General features: G+C 42.4%; 1 protein-coding gene across 6 annotated transcripts in view; it reads left to right on the plus strand.

Moving 5' to 3' along the window:
• Positions 1–5,810, plus strand: part of LOC121327863 (tripartite motif-containing protein 3-like) — a 91,353-nt gene extending 85,543 nt beyond the window's left edge. For 5 of the 6 annotated variants that reach the window (XM_041272144.1, XM_041272143.1, XM_041272145.1 and 2 more), the window contains 4 exons: positions 3,427–3,486; positions 3,805–3,875; positions 4,038–4,178; positions 4,821–5,810. In XM_041272144.1, the coding sequence (XP_041128078.1) occupies positions 3,427–3,486; positions 3,805–3,875; positions 4,038–4,178; positions 4,821–4,973 (425 nt within the window). In that variant the 3' untranslated portion in view covers positions 4,974–5,810. The remainder of the gene's footprint in view (positions 1–3,426; positions 3,487–3,804; positions 3,876–4,037; positions 4,179–4,820) is intronic. The other variant, XM_041272146.1, reaches the window with a different exon arrangement.
• The last annotated feature ends 18,290 nt before the right edge of the window (positions 5,811–24,100 follow it).

The following is a 24,100-nucleotide window of genomic DNA, read 5'->3' on the forward strand; positions in this document are numbered from 1 at the left end:
GAAGATGCAGCTGCATTACAATGGAAATACCATCGTTTTTTTAATAAGAGGTAATGGTAGCACAAAGGTGGTGGTGTCAGTATAGTATTTTGATCAGCCACTGGTTTAATGGTATCATTTCAATCTGCAGTATTTGTTCCAATTCTATGTTTTACCTTTGCTGTTGATACTCCAGTCAGGTAAAACACTGCTGCGAGTATTCCAATGCATATAAGAGTGCACAAGAGAAGCACCTGCAATATAACTGGGGCAGGTTTTTAGGACTGGCCAAGTGCTCATTGGAGCACATCTCATTTATGAAGAGTACACTGGTCATGGTAGATGCTGCACTGAATTCTGTAGCTAATTCACTACAGTGGTATTGTGTATTGTCTACAAAATGAAAATCTGCACTTATAGTTTGGTCAAAGTCTGACACATACTGCATAAACCACATGCCTGCCCTAAACCGAACTGTGCTCCCTGTGAGCTGTTGGATATTTCTTATTAACATCTGGATGTACATAATGTTAGGTGTTTACATTTGAGAGACTTTATATAGTTTCACAGTTCTTGAAATTTATAGTTGCAAAGGATTTACAGTATTGTTATGGTGCATTGCTGGACACTCAATTCAGGGGAAAAAAATATGTGTGATTGAAAAATCCTGGGAGCACGGTCATATTGAGCTCAGTATAACATAACAGTGTCCCTCCCTCTGTTTACCTGTCATTAACCAATGATACACATCTTACTCATGGCTTAGTGGCGGGAGGGGAACAGTAAAAAGAATGACAACATTAATACATTATTATAATGACTCATTTTCTTGCAGGATGAGATTAGACAGAATTAAGTTAAATTGGGACAGAACGGCCAGCTGACGCAGAGCACATTTGTGAATAGGATGTAGATCAGGATGTGTAGGTGCTGAGGGACACTGGCGGTAGTGACGGACGGATTTACAGGCAACTCTTGCTGTAAGTTTTTAAAGATTTGGGAGGCATTGGGTCAAGTGCTTGGGCACTTCAGCAATTGCTGCCAGTGCCGTCGGTTATTTCGCGCCCTGTTAATTGTAATCATATCGGTCCACTTTTAATAATCAGTCGCTTATCAGAATCATATCATCCGGGACGGATGTGAGTCTTATAAACAGAGTGCGTTGGATTTGATTACGACATTTCACCTGTATCTTTCTACTGCTATTTCAAGTATGTGAATGTTATATTGTTGTGATACCTTATCATTTTCAAATTATTATCTTAGTTTACAATGTAGATTTTTTTTTTTTCCCATTTAAAATGTAATATTTAGTGAATGGGAACCGGGGTACAGCTGTTATACTTGACATTGCATTCTATTCAGTGTTTTATGCATTTTGATTGTCTATTGAATAAAGTTTTAAAGCTAGTTTTCAATGCTTTTTTAAGTTAGTAAAGGGGGCAAATGATGGTGTGGGATCAAAGTATCTGCCATTGAGCCAATTAAAATGGACTCTTATCAATCCACTGGCGTAAAATGTGACTCACTTATTTAATCTTTGATACATATTTACATTCAAATTACTTTTTAGGCTGATAAAGAAAATATGGATCAAGAAATAGCTAGCTTGAAATAACACCCTGGAGTATAACAAAATAGTTCATATGTTTGCTGTGACTCTAGGATTAAAATATGTAATGAGAATGTTTAACATTATTATAAAAATATTTAAGTAAAGACATTAGGCAGTGAAGATTTTGTTAACATGTTATTGTATGTGAGCTGAATTATCAAAACTTTAATCCCAAGCTGGTGTGTGTACATTCTTTTTTTTATATATTTTTTAAAAAACAGATGTTTAGAAATCCATGTTAGGTTTCTTAATGCTTCATATATTTCCACTGCATCTCTACTAAAAAAGCAAATCACAATATTCACAATGGTCCTTCTCACAATATTCACAATAGTTCACCAGAAGTTTGCTATTAATACACCACAACTGTTTGCCAGAACATCTAATTTGCATGTCAGAAGTGACCTTCTGGCAAGTTTTCCGCAAATATTCACCATAAATTTGCAGCAAACTTGTGAAAAACTTGCCACTACAGTTTGCCAGAAGGTCTGTATTTTGGCAAGGGTAGTTGATTAACCCATACTGTTTAACCCCCCAGCAAAATGTTTAGCAATGCACAAACACTGAAACAAAAAACACTCTGAAGTTTAACAAAATGAACACTTTTTATGTTGGTCAAAATAAATGCGCCATGCTGGATTTTACCACAGCTGGTTACATGCACACAACTAACTTGTACACATATGTTTGGCAATCATTTGAATCAACATAGATAAGCATTCCAATTACAGATCTGTATATACATCCATAGCACACGATCAGCAACCCTTGTACAAAACAAGACAATGATTATGATTTTTAACAAACTTAACCCCTTTTTATACAAGTTTAAAAGCACAATGTCCAACCACTGCCGGGGAGAGAGCGCACTTCAAATCAGCACAACCCTAAATAGCAGCACGCATTTCTCTCTCTACCCAGAATGCACTTTTAATGCACAATTAAATTGCTAAAAAGAAATAATCTCTTCAGTTGATTAATTGGAGCACCACTTGAAGTTCCTGCTTTGAAATAATATGTTGTGTGGCTTTATGTTACATTTGTAACCAAAAATATGATAAATTAAAAAAAAAAAAATACTTATGTTTAATTTTACTGTTTTGAAGCCTGGCTACCTTAAATTGCATTGCCTAAACTAAAGACAGATTATGTGAGGGCAGCAATAACGTTACGGTTTCTCCATTAGCAGTAATAAGCAACAGGTGTTCAATATCGCTTGCCACTACAGTCCTGTTGGTCAAACCGCCAAGCCAGTTTGCTGTCCAGAAGATCTAGAAGTTCATAGTGTTGCTTCTTGTAAAAGCTGTATTATATAGACTGTTACTTATTTTATTGTTATTTTCACATTTTTTTTGTTTATTTATTCGAGTGTTTTTAAAATTGCCAACACTTCTTCAACAGAGGCTTGATAACATTGCTATGCATATTCATAAAACATCAAACTTAAATGTCATTCCTACATTTTCAATGCGTGAAACAACCTTGATGCAGATTATCTGGAGTACTGATTAAGTTAGTTGTTCAACACTTTAATTAAACTGATATTATATGCACCTTATAAATATTTTAATTGAAATGTGCTATGGTATAACAGTGTTAAAGCATACAAAAAGTAAGTGCATGGTAGAGGACATTCAAGCAAGATTTATCCACAGAGCACAGTCAAATTCATGGTAGAGCAAGGTACTGTAGGGATGTAAGAGAAACTAGAAGCAACCCTAATTAGGAAATAACTTTGGTGCAGATGTGGTCTTTTAAAATAAATATTGTTTATATTGTTAATATAAACAGTTGTTGTTTTCTACTTTATTAACTTTTTTTTTTCCTTTTAGAAAAATGTGGTGCAAATGTTGCACTGGAGCAAAAGCTTAGTAAATCTGGCCCAATGTTCAGTAAGTATTGTGTCCTTGCATTCTGAAGTGTGAACTCACTACCACTCTTTCTGCACTTAGGGGAAAATACCATATTACAATGTACTTTTTAAACGCAATAATAAAATAACTGGCTCAATATTAGCGCTGTACTAGTTATGAAAGTTTTTTTTTTATTTATTACATTTTTCAACTGACTGTAGTTTCTGGTTGTGGTCAGCCCTGTTTTTACCTAATAATCTTCACTAAAGGAGTGAGTACACATGTAATGGTTTACCCTAACAGTTGAATGTTTTTCAATGAACTCTTAGCCCCTCTCTTTCTTATGTCTCTCTCAAGGCCCTCACTTTGTTGCTGTAAATAACAAAAATGAAATTGTTGTGACAGACTTCCACAATCACTCTGTCAAGGTAAGCAGAAACCCTCTTGTTGTTTTGTTTACTAAAGGGAATATTTCTATATGTTTCTTTCTCATCTTTACCTTTGTCATCACCTCCTTTTCATCTTTAACCCAGCGTTTCCATTTTTCAACTGTAGTGTACTATAGCTCTGTCTTGTCCTTTTTCTCTTAGGTGTATGGTGCAGATGGAGAGTTCCTGTTTAAATTTGGTTCTCATGGAGAGGGAAATGGGCAATTTAATGCTCCGACTGGAGTGGCAGTTGACGCAAATGGGAACATCATTGTAGCAGACTGGGGCAACAGCCGAATACAGGTGAGATCTACTCAGATGTCTAGTTAACACAGTAGCATGTCGGGTATGCTTATTTTCTCAGTCAGTCATATTCTGAAATCAGCCATCATTTTAGCAACTGTAGTGACTGACAACACTGTGGATCTTGAAACTGTGTCATTTCTATACATTAAAATGATTAATTCAGTATTACTTATTACTTATGTTATTGAAATAGCTTTTTACTCACACATACAGCTGGCCTGTCATATCAAAAATGTTATTTAGCTGGGAGTTTTAACAAATGTATATTAGTTATTTTTGTAAAAGTATCTTTAGTTGGTCAAGACTATATATATTGGACTGGACATGAAAAAGGGGGAAAAGCCCAAAGTGGAAGCAAACTTTCTGGAAGCAGCTAAAGTAACAAGTTGATTTGGACATTTTTTTAAAACAGTTGATCAGTTTTCACCAAGTTGATCAATTGAAGACTTTTGATTGAGAATTTCACCTAAAAGAAGTTGCTTGAACATTTCCAGAAAAAGAAGCCTTGTATTTCGTAGGTCTTCATTAAAAAAAAAACCCAACAGCTCTGTCTACAGTATTGCAGAGTCAAGAAGGTGCTTCATTAACCGGTCGGCACAGGGGTTCCTTTCATTCTCAGTGCCACTCCCTGTTTTTCAGGTGTTCGACAGCGCTGGCTCATTCTTGTCCTACATTAACACCACAGCAGACCCCCTGTATGGACCTCAGGGCCTGGCCCTCACCGCTGATGGACATGTGGTGGTGGCAGACTCCGGGAATCACTGCTTCAAAGTCTATCGATACCTGCAGTAGCACAGGAGACCAGTTGGTATGTTTAGAAACAAAACCAACAAACAAATATTTACTGAAGACGGAAGAAATGGACAGGGTGCAATTTGTTTTCTCATCTACAATCAAGATTTGCAAAACTTGAGTTCACATCAAACAAGACAATAAATGACTACTATTAATGGGTTTTCTACTAGCACTGTAAAGTTTAACAAAATAAGGCAAAGGACTCACAATTTTCTTGTTTTTAAAAAAACACAAACATCTAAGATGACAGTTATGTCTTATATCAGGAGACTTAGAAGATAAAGTAAAGTTTGGTTGTATATTCAAAGTTTTTACTTTTAGTGTGTGCATAAAAACAACAAAAAACTTATTTAGCAAAACAAACTGAAGTGTTGCCCAGCAACAATTTTTCCAATTGCATGATGATAACTCTTAGTGTATCAGATCATCGGTTAGACAAGAGAGAGGATCTGTTTAATTGTGAGAGAGGGAAGAGAAGCTGGCAAATTGCTCATGAACATGACCAAAAATAAAACTAAACAGGGAGCATCCATTTATTTAATTCCATTCATTTCATTAAAAAAAAAGGTTAATTTACAATGACAACAAGCCAGCCACTGCTATACTGATTGTGTTTATTCACTTGTATATGTTTAATTATTCCACTGTTGACTGTATATTTTAAAATATATACAATACTGAAGAGCAGCTATTTTGGATACAGAAACTTTCTTAATTGTAGTAGAATGCATTAGTACTGAGCTAGTATTGATTATTTTGCTGTACTAGTGTATGAATCAGAACGAAGTTCACCCCTTGTGGAAGGGTGGTGGGCAATTCACTGACACACAGGAGGCAAAACTTATTAGGCGCACTGATTTATTTTCACCCGCAGAAGGCACCTTTGTCCGTGGCCTGAATACTGCCAACAGTAAACAGGCCCACAGAGTTACCAATGCCAATATACAGTCCAGTGCACATACAGGTGCTCAAAATAATAATAAAAACAAAAGGCACAAAGAAAAAGGGAAAACAAAACACAATTAACAAAACTACATCATTTCTCGGTCCGGAAATAGAGCTTCCTCGCTCGTTTGTCGTCCTATAGGGGCAGAGCTGAGGGAACAACAGAGCGTTATTTTATAGGCCCAGCAACCCCCCAAGGCCTGCCTCCCAACCATTCAGAGAGAGGGAGAGACCACACCCCCTCGTCTCACCTCTCCATGTCACAGCCATGACTGACAGGTGGATCTTACGGATTGCTGCCCTCTTTCTGCAGAACCATGCATGTGCCAATCAGTCAGCACATACCTCCCCTGTTACACGCCTCAATAAGCATCATGGTTATATTGGTTTACTCATCATGCGTTTTACCTGATATGTTCAACTCAGTGTCAGTGACTATCATTAATTGTGAAGGGGTAATGTATTAAAAAAAAAAAATTTAAATATGTCCTGCAGTCAAACTGAGGTGCCTCCTACAGTTGACACAAAGACAGATAATAAGATAGCCAATAACTAACAAGTTACTTACTGAGGTGCTAGGATTGAGACTCGTTTTGAATCCCTGCCTGTGCTACTGCAAATTTGCTTCATCCATAAACTACAATGGGAGTTCCATAAATCCTATTCCATTGTTAGTTCATCCTGCTCGCTGAGAGGGAGATTCTAGGACTGCAGCTGTCTGTTGGTCAATATCACCAAGTGCACCTTTGGAACCATGCTACAGTGCCACCTGTCCGATATGAAAAGGGTTGCTATGGCTACAGTCTCCCCTAATGCATAGTGTTGATGAACAAGTACAGTAGCCTGTCCTCATAATGAAGACCTTGGTAGATAAGGATTATTTCTCCCTTAATAAATAATACAATCTAGATAGACCTCAAACTTGTCATAAGAGAAAACCACCATTAGTATGATCTTTGAAATAGTTGTCTGCAGTATTTATATACATTTTAACAGCACAGTATTTAACCTTTTTTTATATCAATTTAGTTTTTCATTATTTATTTTCTTTTGTAAATGATTTTATGTTTTAAAAATATGTTTTCTAATTTGAAGTATTTGTTTTGCCAGGGTTGTTGAATGTAACAAAAAAATTAAGTAATTGTACTGCAGTGACATCACAAGCCCCATAAGAGCTAACATTAATATGCTCTGTATCAAAATGTACTGCAAAGATTTGCTACAGAATGTATTTCATACGTTGTATAGTGTGCCCTGTGTACATCAGAAAGACTTTGTAGAAAATAAGAGCTTTGCCACCTTAGCCCTTTATTGCACTGTGTGGCTTATACGAAATTGGCTTATTCTTATTAGACTTTTGTTTTTGGATTTTCATTCGGGTTGTATCAAAATAAATATATAAATACACACACACACACACACACACACATACACACACACACACACACACACACACTGGTAAATTGCTGGTAAAAACAGCCACATAATTTCATTGTTTAATTGATTAATTAGCCCTGGCCACACACTGTATAAACAGATCTGAAATGTTTGGTTTTTATCTGTATGAAGGTTAAGGCTTGGAGGAAGCCTGTGGGTATTGTGCTACTTTTATGTTATGGCTCCTCCCCTTTGGCTCTGGAGATGATAGTGGCTCCTCTATTTTGGCTCTGGAGATGACAGTGGCTCCTCCCCTTTGGCTCTGGAGATGACAGTGGTTCCTCTCTTTTGGCTGTGGCTCCTCTCTTTTGGCTGTGGAGATGACAGCGGCTCCTCCCATTTGGCTCTGAAGATGACAACGGCTCCTGCCCTTTAGCTCTGGAGACAACAGCGGCTCCTCTCCTTTGGCTCTAAAGATGACAGTGGCTTCTCTCTTTTGGCTCTGAAGATGACAGTGGTTCCTCTCTTTTGGCTGTAGCTCCTCTCTTTTGGCTGTGGAGATGACAGCGGCTCCTCCTCTTTGGCTCTGAAGATGGCAGCGGCTCCTCCTCTTTAGCTCTGAAGATCACAGCGGCTCCTCCTCTTTAGCTCTGAAGATGACAGCGGCTCCTCCTCTTTGGCTCTGAAGATCACAGCGGCTCCTCCTCTTTAGCTCTGAAGATGACAGCGGCTCCTCCTCTTTGGCTCTGAAGATTGCAGCAGCTCCTCCTCTTTGGCTCTGAAGATGGCAGCGGCTCCTCCTCTTTGGCTCTGAAGATGACAGCGGCTCCTCCTCTTTGGCTCTGAAGATGGCAGCGGCTCCTCCTCTTTAGCTCTGAAGATGGCAGCGGCTCCTCCTCTTTAGCTCTGAAGATCACAGCGGCTCCTCCTCTTTAGCTCTGAAGATGGCAGCGGCTCCTCCTTTTTGGCTTTGAAGATGGCAGCGGCTCTTCTCTTCTCGATTCTGGAGTCAGCAAGGCGGTGCCTGTATTTATTTTCATACAAAACACAAAATAAAAAAAAATAGAAAAACTTTTACAAATCCTAGCAATAACTTGATGGCTAAGCCGTTTAACATAAAAGTATCACAATACCTTTCAGGTCTGTCCCCCACTGGCCTTAGCCTTCATACAAACAAACCAAACATTTCAAACCTGTTTATATAGGGTGGATAGGGGTAATTCACAATCACTAATTATTTTCCTGCCTCATTCCACAATGCTCTATTAAATCAGTAAAACAGTTAATCAATTAAAAAATTAAATTATGTGGCTGTGTAAAACATAGTTTTTACCAGTGTGCAGGACCACCTTTGACTATTGTTGCATAGTCCAATTTCTGTGTTTTTGTGCTTATTTTAGAATTTTAGTCTTGTTCCCCTTTCTTAACAGAAGCATTCTTACTGCAACACATCCTTTAAGTCCTAATTTCAAGAGTGACCTTCGTACTGTTGGTTTGATGGAGAATGACACCTGTGCCTTCTTCCAGTTCTGTTGTCAATTCAACACTTGTCTTCTTTTTATTCCTTAAGGATATTATCTTCAAGTATTGCTCATCTTGTTACACAGCTTTTTTTGGTCTTCCAGTTGGGTTTGTCAATTACAGATGATGTTTCTCTGTACTTGTTGATTATGCTTCTGATACCACACCTTGAAACTGGTGTAATGTGATCTATTTGACTCAATGTTTTTCCTTCTTTATGCAAGTCAAGGTTGTTATAATAGTAGAGAACACTAGTGGAGGCTTTGAGTAAATTGTTGATGCTCATAATGCATCAGAGTAGAAAAATGCAACATGTCTAAGACTTTTGCACAGCAGTGTGTGTGTGTGTATATGTCCACCCACAATGTCATTCCAGCAGTAAAGGGTGTTAGAAGTTCCAGCAATGAGCAGCACCACTTTTACACTGACCAGAGCTGGCCATGCTGGTTGGGACTGATTAAAGCTGTAGTCCTGTACTTGGTTTTGGATAGTGTAGGAGAAAAAATGTAATTTGCACAAGATGGAGTAAAAACCCCATTAGAATCAAAGAGAAATTCAGCATTAAAAGAGACAATAAGAAATGTATTGTATACATCACAAGTATCCAGTTACCAACTACCCCAGATGATTGACAGTAATTGCTACATTTTGTTTAGCTGGGTAACATGAGTGACAAGAAATGCTTAGTTTGGGACAGACATGTTCAAGTTTTCTGAAGCAGAAGTGGTCCACATTGACCTTTTTGTCCAGTTCTTTGTTCCACTGCTGTTCCAAAGTGCCAATTAAACCTGTAACCATGTCCTAAAGTATTTCATTTGACCTATTATTCTGAGCTTGCCCACTTCATTGCTGCAAAGGAATGTTGCAGTTGAAATAGCAAAGATAACTTGCAGATGCACTAGTTATATGTAAAATAAATAAATAAATAAATAAATACAACAATGCCATTAAAAAAAAGATGAAAATAAATTTCCTGCCGAGTGGAGACAACAAGTATAAATGTTTGATATTGTATTAATTGACTGCTGGTGTTTCCTAAGAGCCCTGCTGCTTGCAAATATATTTTATGTTAAGAATTACCACTAACAAGAATAACATTAGAATGTTTTAAATAGAAATGGTAATATTTGAAAACATTGCAAGGAAAAGCAAAAAATGATCGACATAACACACATCTTATTTTTTAAACTGAATTATGTTTAGAAGTGTCTTCACAAAGTCTAGAGACTGTATAGCTTAGTTTGTGGTTTACGTAGTCACTGAAGTCTAGTTTCTAATCTGAAGTATTATGTCGTTAAGCCTCCAGTCAATGCACACATCTTAGGAGTCATTATGCTATAGGTTAAAGGGAGGCAATTGTATTATGTTGTTGACAGATCGACACGAAGTTCATTCTCAACACAGTTTAATCTCTGCTTGAAGGGTTTGCATTTGGAAGGCAAGAAGTCCTCCAATATCTGCTGTACATGCCATACTGTTAGCCTCAATAGCCCTGGTGGTGTTACCAAGAAATGTATAGCATATGACAAGGGAATGAAAGAAACAGTTCCCTTCCTTTTACTGACTCAATGTGTACAAGACACATGCGTTGACATTGTAGCACCAGCCATAAAAGCTAAAGCTAAAGTGAAACGGTATTGCTATAGAAACCAGTGTAGGCCTGTCATTTTAGTAGCCTAGTGTTTCTGTAACACTGATTAATTAACTAAAGAAAATAATGGTTAATGAAGTATTTGTTTTAAACAAATGTTAATGAAATGAGATTAAATGGGTCTATCTATTAAATCTGATGCACTGTCCTCCTTGGCAAGTTGTTTTGAGAACACTTTTCCTTTGGGTTCCAGTGGGTGTTGGATGCTTTTGTTGGGGGTTTACAAAGAAGCTTAGAAGGTTTTCAACCCTTCAGGTTTGAGTGCCTCTTCTAATCAACCACAATTCACATGAAGAGGCTTCTTTATCATGTTTTATTTGTATAAAATACTGTTCCATGTCGGAGTGCTAGTTTGCCCCATCGCTTCCTTCACTTTTTTGGTATCAGCAAGAACGGTTGATGAAGGATTCTTATTACAGGACAACCCATTACCCAGATCAGACATCATAACACATCTGTATAATAGCCATGTTATCTCTGCATTAAAGGTTTATACAGTATGTTGTAGAACAATAAGATTATTTTATGAATGTGTCTGAAACTTTAGGCCTACAGGCAGAGCAACACATTAAAGAACAAGACAAGAGAAGCAAGTATAGGTTTATCTTCAATAAAATGCAATTGAGCCTGAAATGTCAGGGCAATTTGAGACAAGAAAGCTCTTATATTAGCACTTCCTGTTGGAGCAATGGATGTAAAGGTACTGACAGCCCTTTCAGTAATATTATTCAGTGCACTGTCTCTGTATATTAAATGTGGAAACTTTTACTGTGTGGTTGAAGACATACAGGGCCAGTACTGAGAGAGGGATGGCTACAAAACCCTACATTTTACAACAAGTCCACTTGAATGCTGTTTCCTTCGGCTGAGTCCTACACTTCACTCATAACTGTAAACTATAAATAATAAACCTTTACACATTATCAAAAATTGAATGTTGCCTTCTGATAAAGAAAAAAATAGTTTATATTTCATAATTGTAAACTATATTTGTAGCTGGGTTTATTGTGCAGCTTTTCTCTATTAACTATTATACCCATATAGAACATTTGCAAATAATGATCACCTAACACAAAATACACACAGGGGTGGGGAACTTTGTCACATATACCCCCCCTTGTGCAAAGCACACATGGCCTCAATGGCTACCTCCCCCCTTAAAATCCTAAAAGTCTCGCTCAAAGTCCTGGGCCAAGAACAGGGACTTTAAGCGGCTGACAGTGGGGCGAATCTATTCCCCCACTGTACCACTGGCTGACAGCTCCCAGACTGACTCCTTCAGCCGGGGCAAGTCCAGCAGTGGAAAAGCTGCTGGGGTTGGTGGTCTCCAGAGCTCCCTCAAGATCTACGGCAGTGAAACTGCTGTGGGGGAAGGTGATCTCCTGACCTCTCCCGCCTTCATAGCCGGCAGCTCCCTCTGGTGGTGCTCCAGCCACACTGACCCCTGCGGCCAAGCAGAGCTGACTGACCCCAGGTGATGCTGAGCTGCTGGAAACCCCAGGAGATGTGGAGCAACAGGCAACCCCAGGCGATACGGAGCAGCAGGCAACCCCAGGCGATACAGAGAGGCAGGCAACCCAGGCGATACCAGGCAGGCATCCTTGGGCAAAGTGAGGCAGGCATTCTTGGGCGAAGCGAGACAGGCATCCTTGGTCGAAGCGATGCAGGGAGTCAGGACAAGCTGGGGTGCGGGTGTTGGCCCTCTTCTTTGCCACTGGGGCTGGGCAGTTCTTCCCCGTGCTTCCCTCAGCAGCCTATGGAAGGGCTGCTGAGGACCACCAGCATCTATTCCTGGTCCTTCTGGAGCTCTTGCTCCTCTCCCCTTGATGGTGATGGAGGCAGAGGTAGCTCCAGCTCCTCTCCTCGTTATGGTGGGGGAAGTGATAACAGCATGCATTCATCCTCTGCTGGTGGTGGAAGTGATAACAGCTGGAATTCATTCTCTGCTGGTGGAAAGAGACCCAGCAGGCATTCACCCTCTGCTGGTGGATGGGGACCCAGCAGACATTCACCCTCTGCTGATGGACGAGGACCCAGCAGGCATTTACCCCCTCCTGCTGCTCTGCTCCTGGCGGTAGAGGAGGCAGAGGCAGCTCCTGCTGCTCTGCTCGTGGCGGTGGAGGTTGCAGAGGCAGCTCCTGTTGCTCTGCTCCTGGCAGTGGAGGTGGCCGAGGCAGAGGCAGCTTCTGCTGCTCTGCTCCTGCCGATGGAGGTGGCAGAGACATGTAGTCTCCTGGCGACGGATGTGGGAGAAGCGTGTAGTGTCCTGGCGGTGGAGGTGGGAGTGGTCTGGGCGTCTGGACTCTCACGGTCCCCCCGTCTGGGCGCTGGAGACCCTGCTACCTGGGCTGCTGTTCTGTTTATAGCTGCCTCCAGGTAGCAGACGATCAACTCCACATCTTCCTCCAGGGAGTTTGGAGTGTGTTCCCTCTCATACGCCTCCTATCGCTCCCTGTCCATCAGCCACTGGACCCGGATGGCTATGGGTATGGACTTGGCCTCCAGTCTAGCATTTTCCTGGATCCAGTCCCTCAGCCTGATGCCGTCTTCTGACCATTTATTTATTTATTTATTTTTAAACAAGAAACTACGGTTCCTGCTCTGGTCTGTGTCTAGGAGGTGCTGGTAATCCCATGATGACACCACGTGTCACGAAGACGGCTGTAGTGGGTGACGTCAGACCATAAACAGGAACCAGGAAATAAGCAAGAGGTAGAGTTTTGGGGAAGCTGAGTACTTCCTTGCACTCAGCATTACAAATAAAAAGGTTGTAACAAAAACAGCACACGGCACGTGAGGCCAAAATAAACAGACAAACAAAACGGACTAACACTTAAACAAACAGTGGACTAACAGACAAACACATGAGTCAAAACAACGGTTATATATTTTACTTTGTTTTCTCATTTTTTAATTCTCTCCTCTCCACACCCATTCTCTACTCACCAAACATACAACCCCCCAACACAACAACTGCATGTGAATTAATAAAGTGCAATTCCCCGTGCTCACATATTATTACATTTTACTTGCACGTGAAGTGCTGTGCAATCCTCGCACCTTAACACAAATATACATTTTAAACACTTGTGTTACACAGACCCTTTTATATCCCGTGTACCAGTGACTATACACCAACATTAACACACAACATACAACACAAAATACACACAGGGGTGGGGCACTTTGCCACAGGAAGGTACCCAGCCCAGAACAAATAAAGGAGACTCTAAACTAGGAGGGCTATCCTTGCCTGTTCACAAGAAATATTATTTGGCTACAAGGCTATATTTGGTGCAAATTGCAATACTGGATGGTAATACCGGATGTACCTGCATGAAACTGTTTGGAATATTCATATATCTTCTAACTGTTGCCAAAAATTGTTTAAACAAAAAACAGTTTACATACACTAAATGTCTGGTATAATGTTTAAAAACGCTTAGGATTGGACAATGATCTGGAGAAAATTGAAAACTGGATAACAAAGATATTTTATCCATAAAAATAGAGGTGTCACAGGAAATTGGTAAACTTTGAAAAAAGCAGATAGATATCACCTACACTGCACATCTGCACATTTCTGAGTTTAAAGGGAGCATTTGTTGAAAAATCAATGAAGATTAAAGGACCAAAACACCATTAGTTATTTTTCAGAATTTTTTTTTTTTTAATGTGACAATTATCATCTCATCCATGTAGGTGTAAAGTAAATTCATATATATTGAAATATGTTCAAATGGCTATAAACGTGTTTGGCTATTTAATGAAATGCGTTTGATTTTTTGCTTGTTTGCTGCATTTACAAAAATAATAGAATATCTTACATTATATTAAAAAAAGACATGTATTGTACTGCATGGGTCACATTGACCCACGTGGCGGTTCTAGGTAGAATTGTTTATAACGTTATCATTTTTGCGATTCTGGCTATCAAACACCGTTAGGATATTTAATTCATATATTTAGGAAAAGTCAAAAAGGGACATACATATACAATTTCCAACGGAAGGGGTCACAATGACTCGCATGGTGGTTCTAGTGTTAAACTGCCAAATGGAGAGCATGCCCTGCACCGCGTTGATAGACACCTGGTCCATCGTCATCCTTGTCCGGCGGGCCAGCAGGACCAGCCCAGCCAAGATGTAACCCACCGCGGTGCAACTGTGGACGGTGACTGGGCAACTGTCACTGATGCGAGGGAGTGGGCTACTGCAGCTGCACCTGGGTGAGACTGCCTTTGATGATGAGGTCTGGATTGCAGACATTCTAGACCAGTGCATCATCGAGCTCGATTTCCTGTAGCAGGTGAGAGAACAGGTGGACCTGAGAGGAATGATGAAGTTCAGAGCGGGGCCAGTGCTACTTCTGGACATGCTAGTCACCGCACACAGCACAACCGTCTCCGCTGGTACCACGGTGGGGTGGGGGGGATTTGTTTCATGCCAGCGAGGAATCTTGCAACCTTTTTTTTTGGTGCTTTTCTCTGTGCTGCTGTTCCTGTTTCAGCACTCTGGCAGCAGCTGCCTCGGAATCCAGGACTGGATCGACGACGGGAGTGGCGGTGCTCCAATTTTGGAACTGAATTTCTTCTATATCGCACACTGGGACTGCCAATGCCAAGTGCGGTTGCAACCTGGCCGACTGATGGGACGCAGAGTTGCTTTTTGGGAACAAAAATAGTTAAGGTGGGGACAGCGTGACATTCTTTGTGTTAATCTGTGTTTTCTTTTGTTGTGTTCCATCTGCATTGTGTTATTACTGTCACTCTGGATATGCTGTGATGTGAGTGGCTGTTAAAATGTCTGTTCTTATTGGGTCAAGTTCGGGTTTCTGCACCCTTATTTGTATATAATGGGGCGGGGCTGAGGGAATAAAAATGGGCTATGCCTGCGTCTTGGTCTTTTGTTCCTGGAGGCATTGTTCCTGTCAGAGCTGTGGACTCTGGACCTGCTGTTAGTAAAATGCATTTTTCCTTTGCCGACACGTTACAATTCTGTAAGCAAGTAAAACATTTATGTAGCTCCCTTAACTCAAAGTTACCATAGTAAATTTGCAAAGTGATTTTTTGCAGTTTTCCCAGTAATCCTGTGCATCTACCATGTTTTAATGTACCATACCTCACTGCTTCAATATGCAGTATTATGTTTGCAATGCATTGTTCTATGGTAAACGTTTATAAGAACTGTACTAACTGTTATTGTGATTAGGTTTCAATAAATAGTAATTCAGCGAAGTTGAGTAGCACTGTATATTAAACATGATTTTATTTATTTTGCATGCATGTTTGTTTTAAATCCAGAATAACAATACGCTAATAAGTATATTAATGAAAATAAGTAATATAGTTTCAATATTGTTATATATTACAACTTAAAAAAAATACCACTCAACTGTATTGAGAAGGGGTCATACAAATTTGTGTTCAATTTTTATAAAATGAATACACATGTTAACATAAATATAATTGCATATCAAAATAAATCACACGTTAAATGCATGATTAGTCACAAATAATGCATTTATTAATTTTATTTTACTATCTGTACCATGAAAAATAATACTCTACAGTTCCCCATGTTTAGAAATGTAGCTTTACCTTACCACTCTTTGTAAACAGGGTAGTAAGGTAAAAGTAACCACTACGATTAAACAATAATAATAGATAATAACGAAAAATAATCTATTATATTAATTAATTTAACAGTATGTCATATTAAAAAGTGTTAGTATGTAGTATATTAGTGAAAAATAAATCCAGTAAAATGTAGCTTTTAATAAAGATTTAGACAACATTTAAATTGTACTATATTTTACAATCGTATGGTAGCCATAGGCGGCGCGTGAGTCTTTCATTTAGGGAGGCTAGTATTCCACACTTTTCCCCTTGCATTTATTGTACAGTAAGATACACACACATTATACTATATATTGTAGCGATCTCGGTTCCCGAGGGTAGGCTCCTCTTCATACTGGTCGAGGCAGTCCACACAGGCGGAGGGCGGGCGCGAAGCCGGGACCTGTCGCACTAAAGCACATATAAAATTAAGACTTTAATTTTTAGAGGTTTTTTTTTTTTTTTTTTTAATTACTCTGTTACTAGCGAGTCTGAATACTAAGTTTCATTCATTGTGTTGATTTTGAAAAATAGTCGGACTGATGAACACAAATAAAAGCTGTAAACCGGACTCATTCTCCTGCATCTTTTTGAGAACTTGTACAATGTATAGCACAAAACAGACCTCGAAACCACTCAGGGATGCTACATATATATTGACATTGTCCCCCCCCCCCCCCCCCCCCCCCCCCCCCCCCCCCCCCCCCCCCCCCCCCCCCCCCCCCCCCCCAACATAAAGGTGGCCAAATAAATGAAGTTTAATATAGCACTAGCTTGTACTAAACCGTGTTATGCCCATTTAAGCAAATTAGAACAACAGTAAGGATAACAAGCTGCTCTGTTTTTTTTTTTTTTTTAAACCTTTGAATCCCTTAACCTGTTCTGCAGTCCTACAGTAACTACATCAGTTTCGAACACCATTTCTATCACTTCACAGCAACTTAAGTGACTGACTATTAAGCTTCTAAACACGCACTTACTATTGTATATAATCAAGGGCATTCAACGTATTTAGAACATCAGAACATAAGAACCTAAGAAAGTTTACAAACGAGAGGAGGCCATTCGGCCCATCTTGCTCATTTGGTTGTTAGAAGCTTATGGATCCTAGAATCTCATCAAGCAGCTTCTTGAAGGATTCCAGGGTGTCAGCTTCAACAACATTACTGGGGAGTTGGTTCCAAACCCTCACGATTTTCTGTGTAAAAAAGTGCCTCCTATTTTCTGTTCTGAATGCCGCTTTGTCTGATCTCCATTTGTGACCCCTGGTCCTTGTTTCTTTTTGCAGGTCGAAACAGTCTCTTAGGGTGACATTGTCAATACCTTTTATAATTTTGAATGCTTGAATTAGGTCTCCGTGTAGTCTTCTTTTCATATAGTGTATTTAAAAAAAATAAATAAATAAATAAATAAATAAATAACTGCACTCTTATCGTAAACTTTTGAATATCTATCCGGGGGCTCAGATCGGTGGAAGAATGGACATTAAACCAGCCAAGCATGTCTCCTTGAATGACATTGAAATGCAACTAAATCCTGTATTTTGGACCCTGGTGATACTGCAACAGGACCATCATAGCCTTGTTTACCTGCGTATCTGAAAACTGTCTCTGGTAAGCAAAACCATTCATTTTCATCAGAATATTAAAATACATGTTCATATTTAGAGTACAGTAAGCAGGCAGATGCAGTTTTCTGCCTTCCTTGCAGACACTTTTTCAGAGGTTCAAAAGACCCCAGTTTCTGAAAATGGAGTGAATGACCAGAAAAATCTAAAGAAAAAACTAAAGAAACATTCATAATCTGGCACCACAAACAGTGTTCTGAAAGAAGGCATTTGTTCAGTCGAAAGAAGTACGTTCTGATTGTTGTGTCACATGCAGTTACAAATTCTCACAAACGATGGTGCTTTAAAACAGACAGTATGCTATGAAAATATTTTGCCACAAGTACTGTAAAATCAGATTAAACCTGGTTTCCTGAAAGAGAAAATGGCCACCAAACATGGGATGGGTGTCACTGAGCTGTTACTATCAAAGCTGCTGATAGGCCCCCCTTCCCTCGATGACCTCCTTTGTCCCGCCTACCGAGGGAATAAACCTATCACGCAGGGAAGGATCGACCTCTTTTTGCTTCTCAAGTTGGTAAAGTAAGACCATCTGTGTTGCATTGAGCTCTTTTTATTACTTAAAAAACACGCGCTGACTTGCTGCTAGCTCCCTTGCACTTTGTGCTGAAAGCTGGCTTGCTGCTTTCACTGAATCAATAGCTCCTAAATCGTGGCCCTTTTTTATCTTTCTAATATTGCCTTCAGCACCTACTCAGTTGTGTTGCAGGCTGTCTTGTCTTTACTGTCTGTCGTCTATGAGTCAACTGCCTGTTTTAAAGGAGTGAGTGTGTGTCTTTCACCCTTTTTTTACTTGGGAGAGCGCTGTTACTCCACCGGGGCTAGGCTTGCCTTGTCCCCGTTGTTGAGTTAGCCCACCAACCACCTTCGGGCCGCCGGTCAGGGCCTTGTTGTTTTGATTGTGCTGCGCATCCTCACACTGGAGTTGCGCAAGGGAAATTGGCTGCAGTGCGGCTGCTTACAGCCTGAACCAGCCGTGTATTTCTCACCGGGGCCAGCCCCGTTGCTGAATTGAAAACCTCCTGCCGGCTGTGTTGGCCCACTACCACATGTGTTGGGCCTTACAATCAAACAGACAGTGTGCTCTCCCCCATCTGTACTGTACTATATTATTGTATTGTGTATTTTGCTGTATTGTTGTCAGTCTCCCGCCTCAGCTTCGGCACTTGTTTCCCCCTGTTGTAGGCTACATGCTGCCCAGGTGTGTGACCACGCAGTTAGGGTAGGCACCGTTGCATAGCTGGCCTCATTGTTTTTTCAATACACACCCAATGTCACACCCAATACAGGCAGTGTGCCAACGCTGCGGTACTTGGTGCTGCACAGCACTCGGTGCACGCGGTACTTGGTGCACGTGGTGCGCACGGTACCCATTGCCCCATGCTTAGTGCACTCGGTGCATGCAGTGCGCATGGTCACGTACGACACTCGGGTCGCACGGTGCACACAGTGCACATGGTGCTTGGCCACTGCCTCAGACCTATCACAACAGTATCCCATTGACTCTACCTGTAGATGGTGCTCCACTCCGCTGTAGGCTACGCTCTGCCCCGGTCGTGTGACTGCACATAGTCCAGGCTAGACACCCCTGTCCAGCTACTACGCTGTGTTTTTTCTGTGTGAGAACCTACATTGCTTTGCGATAGCAGTCTGTTTAAAACCTTACAGTACTCGCTGTTTTGTGTTTTCCTCTGCTATTGCAGTTTAAAAAGTAAAAAAAAGAGCCGCATGGTCCTCCACCGGACCCCGGCTCTGGCATGCCCTGCTGTGGAGTTGACTCTGCTGGACTGCCTCAGCCCGCCCTCTCGGTGCACTTAAAAATTTCAGTTCACCCGCGTTGCCATGGTATCTGTTGTATTATACTCACAGCTTACTGTTGTGTGCGTGTATGTGTGGTTTTATTTCACTGCCTTGCAGTTTAGAAATAAGAATAATACAAGCAATGATTCTTCCACCGGGACCCAGCTCCGCTGTTGAGGCTTGTTTCAGCCCATGTACTTGGCCCGCTGTTTAAAAAAAAACAAAAATAAACAAACAAACAAAAAAACAGTTACACACGCTGCCGTGATGACTGCTATTTTACCCTCACAACATTGCTGTTGTATGTGTGTATATGTGTTTTTCTTTACTGCCTTGCAGTTTAGAAAAAAAATGTACTATGATTTCCACCGGGACCCAGCTCTGCTGCGCACCTCTGTTGTGTTGCATACGCCGGCTTGTTTCAGCCTGCATACTTGGTGGGCTGGGAAAACAATACAAAATCAGTTACCCGCTTTGCCGTGGTGACTGTTATTTTTCACCCACACAGCTTGCTGTGGTGTGTGTGTATTTGTTTCTTTACTGCCTTGCAGTTGAAAAAGAAAAAGTAATAGCAGCATGATTCCTCTACCGAGACCCAGCTCTGCAGAGTCCCACTGTTGAGTTGAATCAGCAGGCTTATTTAGCCTGCCTACTTGGCGCACTTGGTCATCCGCCTGACATGGTGAATGTGTTTCTCCCATAGCTGAATGGCTGTGTGTATAAGCCTGTATATTTTCCTATTACTGCCTTTGCAGTAAAAAAAAAAAAAAAGCAGTACAATTTTATTCCTGCCTAACATGGCGCAGCTCCTTGAGCCTGTGCTCCACTCTGGCATACGCTATGCGCTGCCACGTTGTATGACTGCACTCAGTCCAGCACCAGGTTATCAGCGCTCTGCACCATGGCGCAGCACCGTGCGCTCCCCTGTACTGCTCCCCTGATTGTCTACTGCAACCACTTGAGCCTGTGTATCCACCCTGCTATATGCTATGCATTACCCCGGGTTGTGTTGACTTCACGCAGTTAAGGCTGGGTGCCTCCCAGTGCTTCGGCTCCCTCTGTGTTTAGATGCTCCATGCCTCGGTGCTTAACGCCACAGCATGTCAATTACACCTGCACTCAGTGTCCCAGATGCTTCGGTGCACCAGTAGTGTATTCTAACTCCTCGGTGGATCTACACCCTTGGTGCCTGAGTGCTTCAATACACGGCTGAGCCGTACTACCTCCCTCATTACCTTGGACCAGCGGTCGAGGAATTGCTGCAGCGCTCTTACTGAGAACTAAAGGTGCCTTAGCAGGTAAAGAACAAGACACTGGCATCTGCTGTACTCGCCAGGCTGTCTGACCCGGAGAAAGGTTTATCACACTGGACCAAAAGAACGTGGATTCCAGGAAGTACAGGAAGTATCTCCTTACAGGGGAGCGTCCTGAGTTGTGCCAGAAACTACTGGGACTGATGTCCACAGCAATATCAGCCATCAAGCTGGGCTTACTGCACATGTGCCCTCTGCAAGCATGGCTCAGTGCGTATCACCTGCACCCGAAGCACGACAGACACCATCGGCTAACAGTGTGTCTTGCGTGCTCGGTGGCCCTGCACTGGTGGAGGATGACATCTCACTGCCGGGTAGGGATGACGGACAACTTCAACGGGTTGGGGTGCGGTTTGCGAAGGCAGAGGAGTCAGCGGGTCCTGGTTGGGCCTCTGGACGTCCCTGCATACCAATTTGCTGGATCTGCAGGTGGTTCTCCTTGCTCTCCAGAACTTCCTACCTGTGGTGTGCAACAAGCACGTGTTGATCCACACGGACAACACATCAGTGGCCGTATGTCAACCACCAAGGTGGCCTTCGGTCCCCAGGACTGCATCACCTCACTTTCAGGCTTTTGACTTGGGCCCAAAGGAACTTGCAGTCCCATCAGGTGATGCATGTCCCAGGCGTGGACAATTGGGCGGCAGATCTCCTCTCGAGGGAGGGTCTGCACTCGTCGGAGTGGTGGTTCCACCTTCAGGCGGTGGAGCACATTTGGGAATGGTTCAGGAAGGCGCAGGTCGATATCTTTGACTCGGCGAAGATGACACATTGGCCCCTGTAGTACTCCCTCCACCGCTTCGATGGTCCACTCGGTGTTGACGCCCTAGCCCACGTATGGCCAGATCTCCTTAGCTGCCTGGATCTCCTCAGTCAGACAAGAGGCACACTTTGGCACCCGGGCAGGCTCCAGCTGTGTTGACTGGCCCCTGAAAGGGACCTCTGGTCAGCCTTAGTGCTGTTGGATGCGGTTGTGGGTACTTTGCAGAATGCTAGGGCGTATTCCACTAGGTTCTTGTATGCCTATAAGGGGAAATATTTCCAGATTGGTGCCGGACTAACGGTCATAACCAAATCTCTTGTCCCATGCCTGTTATCTTGCAGTTTCTGCAAGATCTGCTTGAGGCTGGTAGAACACCTTCCACACTAAAGGTGTACCTAGAGGCTATTTCTGCTTGCCATGCCACCATTAACTCAGTTTCCCCGGGTGTGCATTTTCTGGCTAACCGTTTTCTCCCAGGCGCTCGGCTGTTGTGCCCTCCTAGGAGGGCTACTCTCCCCGAATGGAGCCTTGAGGTTGTACTGGAGGCTGGAGATTGTACTCACACAGGCCCGTTTGAGCCTATATACTTCATTGAGTTGAAGTATCTGTCTACGAAAACAGCCTTCCTCTTGGCTATCACCTCCACGAAGCAGATTAGTGAGCTGCAGGTCCTGTCTGTGCATATCTCCTGCATGCGTATTTGGGATGATGGTACCAGAGTGTCACTCCGTGCAAACCTTGCTTTCCTCCCCAAGGTGTTTACAGCCTTCCACATTAATCAGTCTGTGGAACTGGAGTCCTTTCATCCAGCACCGTTTACTTCAGAGGAGGATAAGAAGTTGAATTTCCTCTGCCCGGTTCAGACATTGAGATGTTATGTGGATAGAATGAGAGCACTGCGTCTTTCTGACCAGCTCTCCATCTGCCACGGGACATGGACCCTGGGAGAGCCCCTTTTGAAGCAGTGACTGGATTGCGGTCACAGTCTCGACTGTGTATGACGGTGCTGGCTTATCCCTGCCTGGGCGGGTAGCCGCTCATTCCACGAGAGGTGTGGCTATGTCATGGGCCCTCTTTAGAGGCGCCTCCATGACTGAGATTGTGATGTTGCTAGTTGGACTTCGCTGCATACTTTTTCCAGGTTGATATTGCCTTAACATGATTTGCTCAGGCAGGACTGAGGCGTTCCTTGAGTGCTGCCGTTCTTCCCTCCCTTACGATGGCTCTGGTATTCATTTTCCCATAAACGATGTTTGGTGGCCATCTTTGAATTGAAAGGGAATATTAGTTTACATACTGTAAATCTGGTTTCCTGAAAGAGAAGATGGTCACCAGCCCCAAGGTTGTGTCAATCAGCATCACGGTTTCGTCGCAAAAAGAGGTCAATCCTTTCCTGCGTGACATTTTTATTCCCTCGTTAGGCAGGACCGAGGAGGTCATTGAAGGAAGGGGGGGCCTATCGGCAGCTTTGATAGTAAGAGCTCAGTGACACCTACCAATAGGCAGGCGTATATCCCATAAAACGATGTTTGGTGGCTATCTTCTCTTTCAGAGAACAAGGTTTATGGTAGGTAAACTAACGCTCCCTTTCAGTTCAAAGATGGCCACCAAACACCGTCGCGAGGAAGGGAAGAATGGCAGCACATGAGGGACGCTTTATCCCTGCCTGACCAAAGGTGAGTGGTGCGAGCATGCAACCTCAAGGACCCTTGTGCCCATTGAAGGCAGTGAGGGATCTATCACATTAAGGCAATAGAACCTAGAACAAGTATGCGGTGTATCCCAACTAGCCACATCACAAGAGGAAGGCTGTCTTCATAAACATATACTTCAACTCAGTGGAGTATATAGGCTCAAACGGGGCCTAACTGAGAGCCTCCAGTACAACCGCAAGGCTCCATTCGGGGAGAGTAGCCCTCCTAGGAGGGAGCAACTGGCGAGCGCCTCAGAGAAACCAGGTAGCCAGAAAATGGGCACCTGGGGACATTGAGTCAATGGGGGCCTGGCAAGCAGAAAAAGCTGCTAAGTATACTTTCAGTATGGAAGGTGATCTACCAGCCTCAAGCAGATCTTGCAGAAACTGCGATAGCAGGCATGGGACAAGAGATTGGGACATGACCGTTAGTCCGGCACCAATTCTGGAAATATTTCCACTTATAGGCGTACAACAACCTAGTGGAATGTGTCCTAGCATTCTGCAAAGTACCTGCAACCATTTCCGACAGCCATAAGGCTGACCAACGGTGCCTATCAGGGGCCAGACCCACAGCTGGAGTCTGCCCAGGCTCCGGGTGCCAAAGCATGCCTCTCATCTGACTGAGGAGATCCAGGCGAAGTGGGATCTCCCAGAGCCAGCCATTCAATAGCTGGCACAGGGTCGAGAACCAGATTCTTCTTGGCCACCTGTGTCTTCTCCACAGAGGCGAAGAGATCGACTTGCACCTTCCTGAACCATTCCCAAATGTACCGCCACTACGACGGGTGTGGAGAGAGAGAGGAGGTCCGCCGCC

The sequence above is a fragment of the Polyodon spathula genome, chromosome 15 (assembly GCF_017654505.1).
Source record: "Polyodon spathula isolate WHYD16114869_AA chromosome 15, ASM1765450v1, whole genome shotgun sequence".
NCBI lineage: Eukaryota > Metazoa > Chordata > Actinopteri > Acipenseriformes > Polyodontidae > Polyodon > Polyodon spathula.